Raw genomic sequence first — 15179 nt, forward strand, 5'->3', positions numbered from 1 at the left:
TTTTTTAATATTGCCAAGGTAGTTTGGAAGCTGTCTTGTTGCATGAACAGAATATACAGATGTGTAGCTAAAATACAAATGTTAATTTAATTTAAATATATGCTGTAGATTTGAGAAAAGGGAAAGTATATGACTTGTGGCCTTGATGATAATGATATATGTAGACACAATATGCTTCCTTGTAAACAGGCTTTATTAAAAATACTAATTTCTGTTACTTAGCTAAGCTGGTTTTTTACAGGCTTTAAAAATTTCAACTTTTTATGTATCTTAAGGAAGAATATTAGCTGCCTGTACACTATAAGTAAAAGATGCTACAGTGAGGGCAATTTAAGCTTTTTGGAGCATCATCTCATCAAATTACCATTAGCTGTACAACTAGTAGGTTTTACTGACTTCCCATAATTGAGACAGTTTATAAAGATTATATTCACCTCTGTAGTAACCTATAACATGTGAAGCTCATTTCTTTCTAGTCCTCCATCATGGAAAGATGACTTCTAGAGTAGACTAGAATCATACCAGAAGTCTCTAGTATTTTCCTGAAGCCAGTTAAGATGAGAAAATGGCAGTGCTACCATGTGCCAGAATTCAGCACTGGAGAGACAATCAGAAGCCCAACCTTCTTCCCTTCCTTCCCCACCCCCTTAAAAAAAAAAAAAAAAAAGCATGTGTCATATTTTGGCAACCCATAATTGTCATAATTTAGCTTTATCCAGCTGCATCTTTTAGCAAAAAAATGTGCAGGAGAAAACTTGGTAGAGAGCTGGTAATCATCTGAGATGGAACATTCAGTGTGTTTGCAATATTTGAAAATTAGAATTCATAAGTGGTTACTTCACATCAGTGACATCTGTCACTTCATATAAAAGATTCTCCTCCAGCCATGTGCAAGCTGGAAGACTATTAATCAAAAGTTGTTACAGAAAAATGCTAGGAAGGTTCCACACTAGAAGTCTGCTGAAAGACTGAACTGTGGGAAGGAAGGTGTAGAGTGAAGCTACAATCTCTGATTCTCTGAGCAGCTTTTATTAACTTTCTAACATCTAGAAAATATTTATCCATACATGCGTGTAACTTCAAGTAGATTATGTTCTGAAAAATAGATTAATTAGGCTTTGTGCCCTCTAGGGAAACAATGCACAAATGAACTTAAATTCTGCCTCGAGTAGTTATGGGAAATGTAACCTTTTTTAATAGTTTTTCATTTGTTTCTAAAATCATATTGGATTTCTGTTAAAGTTTAGGATCAAAGAATTAATGCCCAGGTGATAACCCATAGCATAACTTAGGAAGCACATTTTTTTTGCTTATAACTCACTAATATTCATGCTTGTTATGTAAGCAAGTCTTTCTAGGAAAAATGTCTCTTAGAGGGTCTTCAAGTATAGTATCACTGACAAGGAAAATAAAGCATTTGTTGCCCAACAAGGTATTTAACCTTTTTTAAACTTTATATGGCTAAATTTCCAGTTCAAAAGCCTATTTCTGTATGACTTGTTAGAATGGTCCTTAGAAAAGTACAGAAAGTAGTAAATACTGGCTAATGAAGTTCATATTTTTTATAAGGCTGTACTGTAGTTATAAATGTCCTTGAATTAGTCATGGTAGAGTAACGACTGACATGCTACATAAAGTCTTGCTTTTAGAAAGAACATGTTTATCTGTTCATTGTTGTGGCTTTTTTGCTGTTCAGTCTTGATCAGGTTTAACTCTTGCAGAAGTTGTAGTAGTGGAAGATAATGTCTAGCTGTGTAGTAGTAAGGCTTCAAATGCCAGATGGTTTTATCTATTTCTCACTGTGACTTCATTCAATTTGATAATACATGAGAATCAAAGCAAGAGTGGCATTGTGTGCCAGGAATACGCAGTCTTCTGTGTTTACTTTCAATGACTTTTTTTTTTTTTTAATAGAATGTGGAGAAGAGAACACTTGATCCTGTACAGTAGCATGCTATAAAAGCACATCTGCAATATAGTTATTTCTGTACTTGGATTCAGCATTCTAGTAACTTGCTGTGTCTGTTTTTTATAGAATGGACAGCAAATTGTGGATGAACCTATGGGAGAAGATGATATCAACCCACAAACAGTGAGTAGAAGATGGTTATAATAAAGATAGGTAGTACAGTGTTATAGCGTAACAAACATCACTTAATTTACAGGCAGTTTGCCACTATTTTTTTGCTGTTTAGGTTTACTAGACATGAGGTATAATCTAGGATCCTAATATTTTTGAGACATGTTCTTTCCTACTGATTCTGATTCTGTCTGGTTCTGTATCCAACTGTTTGTTCTGGTGAACTTTTATGCTTTCCCTAGTATTTTTGTATGATACAGGCTCTCCCTAGTATTTTTAGTATGAGGCAGGCTTTTCTGTGGGAAGCACAAAGCTGAATGTGATAGAAATTATAATTGGGTTGGGGAGTGAGAAGGTTTGATAGTAAGATGTGGCTAGTTAGAGCATTCTTGAATAGGGAGGGAGGTTCAACTCCTCTTTTCTTAGCTTAGCAGACATTAAAAACATGTAGTTCTTTTTTACTGTCCGCTTTTCCTAGTGCCAACGAGCAAAGCACTTCCATTGACTTCTGTTAGTCAGTGCATAGGTGCAAATATTTTACATCTATGAGTTCCAAAATATGCTTTATTAATAGTTAGGGTTTCAGTTGTGGTTGTGTCACAGCAAAGGATTCTGTCATGGTTAAATTCCACACAGATTCAGTTGCAGATGCATGTGCACTTACTGTATGAAATATGACTCTTTCAGTATGGCAGTGTACACCACAGCTTTTCCCCTTCTATTTTGATACGCAGCATGTAACAGCAGCTATCACCTTTGGTTTTCCATACTGTCATAAGATTTCTTGGCAGTATCTCTTTGTGCCCTTTTGTTAGCATTAGTCATTTCGTATTTTCCTTATTGACCTGTGTAAAACTAGATTATTTGCATAATAAATCTTAATTATCATAGAAGATTCTTTCTATTTCCTTTCTCCATAGAACCGAGAACCCAAGATACAAAGTTTTAGGTCCTCTTCCTGGGCTTTCAATTGAAAAGTTTAGATGTGTCACATTGGAGTACATTCAAGAACAGCAAAGTTAGTCCATTGAGGCCGGGGGTGGGGGTGTTTCTTAAATCTTTCCTCTGTTGATGTGGATTCCAGCTTTCCTCTTGTGATGCTAATTTGGCTAAATTGAAGTAAAAGAGAACTTCTGTTCATTGGTTCAGAGCTGACAAAGCTGAGGGCACCAGAAATGTTTGTGTGAAGGTACTCGAAGATGATAGCTGTAGCTATCAATTTAGATGGCGACTTAAGACCCCTTCCCTGCCTCAGATAAGATGCTAAATGCTGAAACATGCTTAGTGAAATTTTCATAGTGATGCTGAACTATTAGTGTAGATCTTGAGTGTTTGCTGTAAATCACATCTGGACAGTAAACACTTAACTAATGCATTGTGAAGCACACATAGGAGTAGAGTGGTCACTCTGAGCTTGAACTCCCAAGTGAACACAACAAAACAGATATCTACTCTTTTTTTCTCCCTTCCACATAACATTTTTTTAAAAAAATTTTCTAATTTCAGCTACCCATAAATTCCAAAAGCTCATACCTCATATTCCTTTCTGCTTTCAACTTTCAATAGTCTTTCAGAGGAAGATCAAGGATGAGCAAGGACTGTGAAACTGTAGTTTCCATTGCTTTAGTTATTGAGAGGCATTAACCAAAGGAATTCTTAACCCAGGCTTCTTGAAAATAGAAGTTGCTTCTGAAGAGAAGATCAGTCAGGAAGGTTCATTGATAATTTAAGTTCCTTGTCTTCATGTCAAACTTGCAGTTCACAAATTTTCATAATGTGAAGATACCAGTGAGTTCAGGTTTCTTAGTGTGATGCCTGTGACTTTTTCTCAGGCATGAAGGCACTTCAGTGTTTACCTGTAGTTTTGTGTTAGAGAGTACTAGTGGACTGTTAAGCCTGGTGATAAATGACCTTACCAATAAAACAGAGGTTTTGGAAATGCACATTTGATTGGAGTTCAGGGTTCATATGCTGGTATTGCATATTGTGCAGACCTCAGCTTGTGTTTAGATGGTCGAAGCTTTTCCGTCTACGCAGTGTGGATATAATTGCAACGCTGTAGCAGTTTCTGCTGAAGTTGTGGACAGAGCCAGTTTAGCTAATGAGTGGAGCTGCCGTTTCCAAGCTTGTCTTCAAACGTACCAGTAATAGATGTAGCTCTTAAGCTGATATGAACATTAGGAGATTAAAAGCTTGCACTATATAACTGCTTTTGGTTCCTCCTCATAGCATGCAAGGTTCTGCTGTCTTTAACATGGGGTGAAGAAACAAGGCAAGTGCTGACAGGTGACTCTAAAGTAGTGCAGTGTTGAAGAGTAAGAAACGAACAATATTTGTGTGGTTAGAAGGCAATACTAGAAGGATATCATTTGTTCTAATATTCTTCATAGCATAGACTACAGTGCTTGCTTGAATTCTTGTTTGAACTAGAACATCTCTTTTTGGAAAAGTGTTCAGTTTTGGTTTGGTTAATTTATTCTGACTAGTGCCACTGCTTGATGCTGATTTCCTTGTTTTGAGTCTGTAACTTCACCTTCTTCTGATGAGCTTTTTTGTTTTGTGTTTATCTACTAAAATTATATTCTTTGTCTATCGTATTGGGTTTATGTGACAAGGTTTTGGTAGAGGAGAGGGGGAGTGACCTCTGTGAGAAGAGGTTGGGGGCTGCCCCACCATGTAGGACAGAGCCAGTTCCAGCCAGCTCCAAAATGGACCCACCACTGGCCAAAGCTGAGCCCATCAAGGACACTGGTGGTGTGCCTCTGTGATACCATGTTTACAAAAGGATGAGAAATGCTGCACAGCAGCTGTGAGAGTAAGGAGTGAAAAAGCATGAGAGAACCAAGGTCAGGAAAGAAGGAGGAGGAGCTCCAGGTGCCTGAGCAGAGATTCCACTGCAGCCTGTGGTGAAGACCCTGCTGAGGCAGGCTGTGCCCCTGCACCCATGGAGGTTAATGGTGGAGCAGATATCACGCCAGAGCAGGTAGATGTGCCCTGAAGAAAGCTGCAGCTGGTGGAGAGCCCATGCTGGAGCATGCAGAATTATTTACAAGTAGTTTCCTGTACTTTCTTCAGACACTTCCAAATTGCTGCTTTTTTGGGGAGCAATGTATTTTAACACAATATGATTATTAAAAAATTAAAGCATTTCTCTAATATTCTATTACGCTTGACCTACTTGATTAAGATTGTGTTAGCTTTTTAATGCCTCAGACCAGTATTTTAGGAACTTGTTTTGCATTTATTTTTAGGTTGTGTTGAGTAAAAGGTTGCCAGTAGTGATGTAAAATAATCTATTTTTTTTAAACAAAAAATTACTATGGCTGCTCAGTCAGTCATAACTGGAAGCTAGCCTTTGCTGTCTGTCAGCTAATAAAATACTACTTTAGCTGTGATGTGATACTCTTTCAGTGCTTCATATCTGTTTTGGTGCAAGATAAAGACTGAAACTCTCTTCTGAAGTTCTTCTGTTTAACTTTGAACTGAAATGGACTTGGAACACTCACATGGTCACTGACAATTTATGCAATTTCTCAGCTGTAACTGAGAACAGTAGAGTGAACAGGGCTAGGACATCAGGTAAGAAGGCAAAATTTTTTGTTAGGTGTGTAAGGTATGCAAGTTCAAGACAGTTGCCATAGTTCTGTGGAGAAGAAGGTTAAAACTTGAAATATTACATCCTTTTGCTGTGTTAAGTGTTTGGATAGTGTGCTGATAATGCAAATCAGATACATTTAAAATAACTGCTAAAGACAAACACAGTCCTATCTACATAGGAAGTCTGTCTAGTATTCCGCATATCAAAAGATAAATTTCATTTTATTACATCCCTTTTCTTCTGATCAAAAGTAAAGTTAATTGACTGGAGAGTCTGTGTTGCATAGCTTGGATTCAAATTAGGTAGTTTGTTTTAAGAAAAGCAGGAGCTGTAATGGTACATACCTGTTTGAGGAGTCCAAGATGCTGTATAGTTCAAAATCTTGCTCCTCTTAAAAGAAGAATCATTCAGTAGTCTAGTTTTATTAGAATGAATATACTGATTATATCTGACTTTATAGCTTGCTGTCAAGATTTTTTATGTAATGTATCTCATAAATGATCTGGGTCCAACAGGAAATAAATGTAAGAACAAGGAAACAACTGGCTGAAGCTTGACCTAATGTGAAAGCTGAAGTGAACATTACTGAAAGAGGGGAAGCTATTTAAAGCCTTTTATGTGCTACCTTTCTCATGCATGCGGTCTGCCATTGCTTTCTCTATCTGTGTCCATAGAGATTGAGTAAATCAACTGAGCAAATTGTTTTGAGCTCTTGCAATCGTGATGCATGCTTTACTAGTTAAAGCTTACCAGAAACTACAGCTTCCCATTTTTGTATATATGTGAAAAGCATATTGTTTGCCATCTTTGTTATGTTCTGTTACCTGGATTCAGTTTAACTGTTAAAACACTTAATACTACTGATGTATTACTGCACTCTACTAGCTTCACTATAATTATTAAACATACAGAAATATTAGGTTCCAAAAATTTGTGAAAAGCTGTTTTCAGTAATACTTTGTAAGTTGCAGGAAAACTCACGTATGTTTCTTTTTGGTAACCTGCAAGGACTGAAGATTACTTTTTTCAGTACAGGCAAGAGTGGAACCTATTCAGGCTCAAACAACTGGGATGAAAAAGTAAGCCCTCTCTCCAATGGAGGTAGTTGGGTAATATTAGTACACTTGAGTTCTTGTATGCTTTGGTAAAACTTTAAACAAAATCCTACTTTAAGCAGAATTAAAGCATACATAGAATTAAATAGAATGAAAACATAAAGCAGTATATTAAAATATACGATCTGGATGATGACAAACTAAATCTCAGTAACTGTCATCTTTCTGTGAAAAATATATATAACTAAGATAACTAAGACTGTAGTTAATGGGTAGTCAAAAGGTAGCATAAGAAATGCTTGCAAAGAAAAGTCAGTAGTTAAAAATGTCTTTCATTTATTTTTCTCTAGTATAATTTAAATAAAACAACTGTAGGCAGTCAGGAGAGATAAAAATTAAGACCTTTGTCTTGCCAATCAGTGTTTGAACAGAAGAATTTATAAGGAAAGCATGACCTTAGAAAAGGCTTTAATATAAGTTAGAAAACTAATTTGAAGCATGTGGGCAATATAGTCTCTTCGTCGAAGTACTGAACTTGATCAGTCAATTATATGTAGTAATGTATTGGGTTTGCATGGCAAGGTTTCGGTAGCGGGGAGGCTACAGGGGTAGCCCCCCCTTCTGTGAGAAGCTGCCAGCAGCTTCCGCTGTGTCCGACAGAGCCGATGCCAGCCGGCTCCAAGACGGACCCGCCACTGGCCAGGGCCGAGCCCACCAGTGATGGTGGTAGCACCTCTGGGATAACGTATAAATAAGAAGGGGAAAAAGTTGCTGAGTGACAGCAATTGCAGCCAGAGAGAGGAGTGAGAATATGTGAGAGCAACAGCTCTGCAGACCCCAAGGTCAGTGAAGAAGGAGGGGAGGAGGTGCTCCAGGCGCCGGAGCAGCGATTCCCCTGCAGCCCGTGGTGCAGCCCATGGCGGGGCGGGCTGTGCCCCTGCACCCATGGAGGGTAACGCTGGAGCAGATCTCCACCTGCAGCCCGTGGGGGACCCCACGCCGGAGCAGGTGGGTGCCCGAAGGAGGCTGTGACCCCGTGGGAAGCCCACGCTGGAGCAGGCTCCTGGCAGCAGCTGAGGGGAGGAGCCCCGCTGGAGCAGGTTTGCTGTCAGGACTTGTGACCCCGTGGGGGACCCAGGCTGGAGCAGTTCTTAATGAACTGCAGCCCGCAGGGAGGGTGCACATTGGAGAAGTTCATGGAGGACTGTCTGCCGTGGGAGGGACCCCACACTGGAGCAGGGAAGAGTGTGAGGAGTCCTCCCCCTGAGGAGGAAGGAGCAGCATAGACAACGTATGATGAACTGACCACAACTCCTATTCCCCATCCCCTGTGCCACTCAGGAGGAATAGGTAGAGAAATTGGGAGTAAAGTTAAGTCTGGGAAGAAGGAAGCAGTGAGGGGAGGGTGTTTTAAAATTTATTTCTCATTGTCCTGCTCTGACTTGGTTGGCAATAAATTAAGTTCGTTTTCCTGAGTTGAGTCTGTTTTGCCAATAACGGTAACTGGTGAATGATCTCTCCCTGTCCTTATCTCAACCCATGAGCCTTTCATTATATTTTGTCTCCCCTGTCCAGTTGAGGAGGGGAGTGATAGAGCAGCTTTGGTGGGCACTGGCATCCAACCAGGGTCAACCCACCACAAATGATAACATTGAGATTCTATATTATAAATGCATGTATACTGTAAAATGTGCCATGAATCTATAAAACGCTGGTCAACAGGCAGTGGTGGTGCGGGGAGGGACGTGTCAAGGTAAGGAGAGGGAGATCACTCACCAGTTACAGTCATGGGTAAAACAGCCCCCTGTCACTCAGGCAATAATACTAAAATGGCAGTAATCTGGGGTAATCTCATTTGTTGTGTCACCATCCATGAAAATAACAAAAGATAAGAATGTTAAAATGAAGTAATTCAACAAAAAAAGCATAATTAAACTGGCGAATATTTAGATTTTGAGAGAGGCTTTAAGTGATTTTTAGTGTCACCTCTATTTTTAATGCTATAGCATTGTACCTGTGAGAGCTTTTAGTTTCAAAACTTTGTTTGCATTTTGGCAGCTTGAAGCACTGTTTCAGGACTGCTCCAAACTTGGATATTACTGTTTGGCTGCTCAGTAACAGTTTCCAGTTACAAGAATAATCATGTGTGTTAACATGACAACATATTTCTGATGATCATTTTTGATTTGTTTGTTTTACTTTTGCTAGTATAACCTTTACATTTTAATTTTCTGTATGTGTATTTTTGTCCTTTTTTTGATGTAAATTCTTGGCTCTGTGGTGGAGGTGGTAAGACAGCTAGAATTTCTTAAATACTACAGAAATGTTTGGACTCACAAGTATTTGTAGACTGCTGAGTTTGGGATTCTGTATTTTTTACAGACTGATACTGAAACAGCTACTTGTGCAGCTTATCAGTAGTAAAACAGTGACAATTTAGTATTTTTGCAGTTTTACTGAAAGATGAGGTATACAGTCAAGTTAGTCTTTTACATTGCTTACACATTCTTGAACATGTACTTATTACTTGTTTATATGGAAATCAATCTGAGCAAGCTTTCTTTAGAGCAGTAGCAATCCAGTTGTTTGAAACAATAATATGTAATTCAGTATAACACCATGTTCCTTGTTATGAAGTAAGTTGTAGTTTCTGTTAAAGCCAGACGATAACCTGGCCACATAATGAGACAGTGTCTACTGTGTAATGGAGTGAAGGAAACCATCTGGGTTACAATTACTAAACTCAGATTTTAAGGTGGTCCATAAGTCTTATATTCCTTCTAATATATTGTACTAAATATACTTAAATATACTTACACATGTATGTAATTCTATTTTACAGTCAAATAACTTGATTCTTGAACAAATAAGTTTCACAGGCAAACCATTTATGTCTGTAAAACCTGAATCCAGTTATTCCCTTCTCAATGCCCGGATTTTGATTTGTAAAAGGCAGAATACCTTTTTTCCTCTAATGTAATGAAATTGGAAGTTCATTCTCTTCCAAAGCACTGTGCTGTGCTGCAGCTTGGATGAATTCTGTGAGAAACTTAGTGATGTACACACATCTTACCTGTGTAAGAATGGACTTAGTGGTCCTGGCATAAGAAGTTACGGCATCCTTATAAACAGTGGAAGGCTTTTTACTCTGAGATGTGAACTGTTAGATAGCAAACCCATCTAGAGAAGGCAAGCCCTGGAATATTTTTTTTCCTCCCCAAGATATCATCAGATGTTGAAGAAAGGTTACAGCAAAACTCTTTCACTGATGTCTTCTAATGGATTTTCTGAGTGCCTTATTTTGCACTTGGTATCCTAGGTGCAGCATACTTTCTGGATCTTGGTCAGAAAATTGAATGATTTGAGAGTGTAAGCAACATTGGAAGTCAAGCTGCTTACTTGTTCCATGAAGAGAAAACAGATGGTAGCCCTGAAAAGCCTGTAAACTAGCAGATGGGAACTGCCACACCCCCTGATTAATAGAATATTGCTGCTTTGGCTATACAAACATATTTATTACGAAGAGAAGTACATTATTCAGCTTCTGAAAAACCAAAAAAGTAGCTCTCTGTTCCTCAACTGTTGACCTTCATCAAATGAGGGCTTTTCATTCCTTATGTGTACTCCATTTTTGTTTTTTCCAGCTAATTGAAGGCAATCCGTACTACAGAGCCTTGCTTATCTAGCAGCATGAAGACTTAATTAGTTATTACACTTCTCAGACTGATGGTATAGGAAGAGTGTCAGACTACCTAATGGACTCCACTTAGGTGAAATGGTTCAACTTCTTCTGGTTATGTGTAAAAGTGAGCATCTCACAGTGGCATGCACATTTTATTCAAAACCTATGGATTCCCACATGTTCTGTACTGCTTTGAGAGTTACTCCAGCATCTTTTAGTTCTGCTCTCTATGAAGGCTGTGAGCCTCATTCTCTTGAACGCCTGGACAGCAAGTCAGATGACATTTTCTCTTCATTTTTGTAAATTCAGAGCATCCAATTTAAAAGAGGTGGGGAAGATGGGAGATGAACTTGCTTTATATTTCTGTTCTGGAGGAGGAAATGCATTGTGCAAGTGGAGTGCTGCAATTGACAGCACTGTCACTGATGGGCATAGCAAATTCCTTTTGTTTTGGAGACAGTTGTGTTTCGTGATAAACATGTATAACACAAATCCTTATCAAAGACTTCAAGGTAAGGGGAGCAATTTGCTGGAGCTTGTCCTTGTTATCACAGACTTCCCTGTTGGGGACTGCTGCCCTCTAACCTGTCTCCTGCTCATACGAAGCAATATTTAAAAGGACAAACTCTCTTCTCAGAGATTTTCAAAATAAATTATGTGGCATATATCTTAATGTTTCTGGTTGGCTGGTAGTGCTCTTTGGGAACCATGCAGGCTTTATTCTCCCAGAACACAAGAAATTTCTTCCACCTGCTGCAGACCCATGCCAGTTATAAGAGAACTATTGTTGTGAAGTAACCCCGCTGACCCCTGAGCACTGTGCTTTGTACTTCACTGGGAGGTCACATAAAAGGTTTGGGAGAGCAGTAGTCAGTAATTGTACAAATGTTGCAGTTGAAATGCCTTATTTCTGTCACCCTTCACAAATAGAGCTTATCTGCAGCAGAATACACTCATACCCTTGCAACAAAAAGAAGAGAAAATGGTTATTTACCCACAGTATCTTTTAATCTTTAAAGAACACTGTAGTTAGTGTAGGTCTTACCACTTACTCTCTATTTCTGCTTTTAGCTCTCTTTGCTACCATAGCGTTTAATTTAGTGACTTGGAGATTCCTGCTTACTCTGCTTTTAGTGCATTCATATGTGTTCTTGACAAGGTAAGGCAGAGATCTTGAATGGTCTCCCATTTATTTATTTAAATTTGGTTTAAGTCTTCAAAGTGTAAGCAACTGTATTGCTGTTAAACTGCAATTCTTGAGATATTTCAGTTTTGAGGGGGAAGTAGCTGGAAGTTTAAAACAATTGAAGAGAGGAAAGCTTCAAGTAATTTTTGTACTATTTATGAAATACTTGAAACCCTTGTGTTGCAGTAACTTCCTTGTGTTCAAGAAGCTTTGTTTATCCCAAAACAAAATACTGAATCATTTTTCATGCTGTGCTACTGCTGTTGTAGTAGAGGCTGTTTCTTCCAAAAAGGCTGTAACACACCGGACTGCAAGAAGTACATTGTAATTGAGGACTCGGGGTGTAGTATTTGCTGAATGCCTGTGTAATCTACAGTAATAATTGTGTATATTCAGTACATAGGGTTTAAAAGATCCATCCCTGAGGATGTGACATAAATAAAGACCCAGAAGATTACAAAAGAACACAAAAAAGGCACATTTTTGCTTGTGGGGTCCTGATAAAGCCAGGGTCTTTATTTCATCTCTGCATTTGGCCAAGAGGGTCTTCACTCATGCTGGGGAGACCTGTAATCCAGGTTTTAAAGGCAAAGTTAGAAACTGATACTGTAGACAACCAGGATGTGTGGTATAGGGATAGAAGCAACATGTTCTGTCACTTAAATAAATCACTGGCTTTGTCTTCTGAAGAGGAATTAAAATCTAAAAAAATTGCAGTGATCCAGATATTTGTTAGACCCCAATCAAAGGAGGTAATTTGGAGGGCTTGTTAGTTTTAATGACTTGTGTAGGATTAAGTATAGTATTTTGCTGTATGTTTCCTTTGGTCCAGTCACTACATGGAGTCACCTGGATCTGTTCATAGCTGAGTACTTGTATATACCTTTGACTAAATGTTGTTACTTGTCTTTGTTTATTTATTGCTTGAAGAAAAACAGTCTTGCTCCATATTATAATAGAGCATTGAACTGTGTAGTTCAGCATTTGTAATAAATATCAAAAAAGCTAAAGATACTGTCAATATTCAGAAAAAATAACTTTCATACTGAATCTAGAGAGAGATCAAATTAAAAGCTTCATCTCTAGCTGTTTGAAGTAATGAGATTGAATTCTAATTCTCAGAAACTTTTGAAGTGTTTTTTTTTAAACATTGAAGGAAAGTTTAGATTTATTACTCTAAGAAATTTTTCACTCTACAGAGCGATATGATATTGATGCATAAGTCAGACATTTGAGCTGGGTTATTCAATTCAAATAATTTCTGCAGCCTGTCTTTGCCCTAACCTCTATATAACATCTGTGTGCAGGATTTCAAAGGGCTATGCACAAGGTCAGTTTGGTCCTCTAACAACTAGTAAATAAAAATAGTCATTAAGCATATGCATACTGCATTCGCTGCATTGAAGTCTAAATAGTAGTGATATATCTTAAGATATTTTGTAAAATCAAGTTAAAATTAATAAAAATACAGTTATCACATGTAGGACTTAAAATAGTTGCTATTCTGCTTAACTAGTGAAATGTTGCATAGTAGCATGATTTCTGAAATAGATGTTGGTATTTGTTGTTCTTTTCTGGGTACCAGGACTAAATAACATCTGCAAGAGCGTGTTGCTATCAGGCAATTTACTTAAGTTTCCTGTGCTGATCTCTACAGCATCAGCCACGCAAGTACCACTGGTGCCCAGTTTTTCTTTACTGTGGGGGTAGAGAGGGGGGGAATCAATGTCTGTCTTTTTTTTTTGACCTTTTTTTCCCCCCTTTCTCTCTCCCCACCCCCCCGACTGTGTCTGACTTGCCTGACAGGAAATTTTCTAATTGCCGGAACAGCTGGTCACAGCAAAAACGCCAGGGTTGGTCTTCCCTCTTAGACTTATGATCGCTCAGTCAGAAAATCTAAACATCATGGTTTCTTAGTCATGTTTAAGTTTCTGGCTCTACGTGTTCGTTCTGTCCGGGTGAGCTTAGTTTCTTATTTAAAAGAATAAGGGGGAAAAGGGGAAATTTTATTTTAATTAAACTTATCATTTCGAAGAAATTTTAGTCTTTCGCTGGTTTGGGATCAGTGCTGTTTGTATACAAAGCCTTTTGTATTTTCTTAAAAAAAAAAAAAAAAAAGATTTGTTGTATGCTTGTATTTTGTAGAAGTTTCTAAGGTACCTGTTGATAATTTAACTGTATTGGGAAATTTTTGCTTGTATGTAAATACTGTAAAACTTGCCTTTTATTCTCCAGAAATGTATGAGCTAAGCTGTAGGTTAAGTTTTCTTGCTGAGAGTCTAGTTTTACTAAAAATGTTTGTCTTTTTAGAATTAATACTTAGTGGTTATTTTAATAGTTACATTTTAATGTAGTACTTTAAACTGTAAAATATGTGTGGAGTGACAGTTAAAATAACAGTCTTATTAAATTTACTTCTGAAATGGTATTAAGAATAGTGACACTTGCATGCATTACAGTTAATGTTATGGTTGTTTCAACTTTATAATTTAGTCTTAGCAGACAATTCATGTAATTTGTCTTGTTGTTGAGCATATATTTAAATATAAAAGGTTTGTTTTAAGTTGAAAAATATCTCTAGTGGAGAACTGTATTATCCCAAGGACTGTTTCAAAACTATTTAACAATACGTGTAAACATTGAATGTGATAGAGCATTTTATTGTTGAAACTCAAATCACTTCTCATGTTTCTCCTCCTGTAAGTCTACAGATACTTTTCGGGGGGGGGGGGGGGGGGTGTGACACACACACAAGACACACGACCCAATCTTCTTGTGTACTGTCTTAATATCTTAAGAAGCAGGTCTACTGATTTGTAAAAGGGATAGTAATTTAACACCTATTAGCCTATGTACTCTCTTAAAATTTGCAATATGTGTTAGAAAATGAAATAGAATTTGCTTGCCATAACTGAAACACTAAAACAAGACATGCACCTAAGACAACAGAACATAGGCTGCATTATATACAGGTTTTTAAATATAAACCTTGTAAAATAAATGTTTATCAACTTACAGTTCTTTTCCCCAGGCAACATGAAAGGTATTTCTTAGAAGTTTTATCAAAAAAATTATATTATTTTATCTACTTATGGCAGCTTGATTATATTGTCTTTAACATTCTGTTGATTTTAAAATGCTAGACAGGGCAGAGCAAACTAAGGGTTTTCAGCCCATACACATTTTATAGTAAATTTAGGTTATTTTCTCGAAACAGGAATCATAGCTTTCATAGATGAGCGCTGAATATGCTTTTATTTTTAAATTGTTGATTTCTTTTTTTTTTTTAACTTTGCAATGGTCTGAGATGTTAGTGCTTACAAAGTAGGAACAAAACTTATATCAAAGTTACTGGGAAATGAAAGTTCCACCCAATGAGTATTTTTTTCCAATGCTGACATGCACAGTCTAGTTCATGAGATAATTTTGTGATGTTTGATCAAAAGAGAACTGCGTTACAAAACTGCTTTTGGTGACCAGCATTGGGCTTTTAAAATGCTTACAGGAATTCCTCAGCTTTACCTGCTAAACAACCTACTGCTCACAGGTTCTTTGGGAAGGAAGGAGTAGAGTCCCAC

The 15179-nt window shown here is 37.6% G+C and overlaps 1 protein-coding gene across 5 annotated transcripts in view; it reads left to right on the forward strand.

Moving 5' to 3' along the window:
* Positions 1-15179, forward strand: part of RPS6KA3 (ribosomal protein S6 kinase A3) — an 80809-nt gene that overhangs the window by 12384 nt on the left and 53246 nt on the right. For 3 of the 5 annotated variants that reach the window (XM_074814679.1, XM_074814680.1, XM_074814678.1), the window contains exon 2: positions 2036-2092. The exons of 1 other annotated variant lie outside the window; for it this stretch is intronic. In XM_074814679.1, the coding sequence (XP_074670780.1) occupies positions 2036-2092 (57 nt within the window). Of the gene's footprint in view, positions 1-2035; positions 2093-13407; positions 13560-15179 lie in introns of all 5 variants that reach the window. One more of the 5 variants, XM_074814677.1, reaches the window with a different exon arrangement.

Source organism: Strix aluco, chromosome 2 (genome assembly GCF_031877795.1).
Source record: "Strix aluco isolate bStrAlu1 chromosome 2, bStrAlu1.hap1, whole genome shotgun sequence".
NCBI lineage: Eukaryota > Metazoa > Chordata > Aves > Strigiformes > Strigidae > Strix > Strix aluco.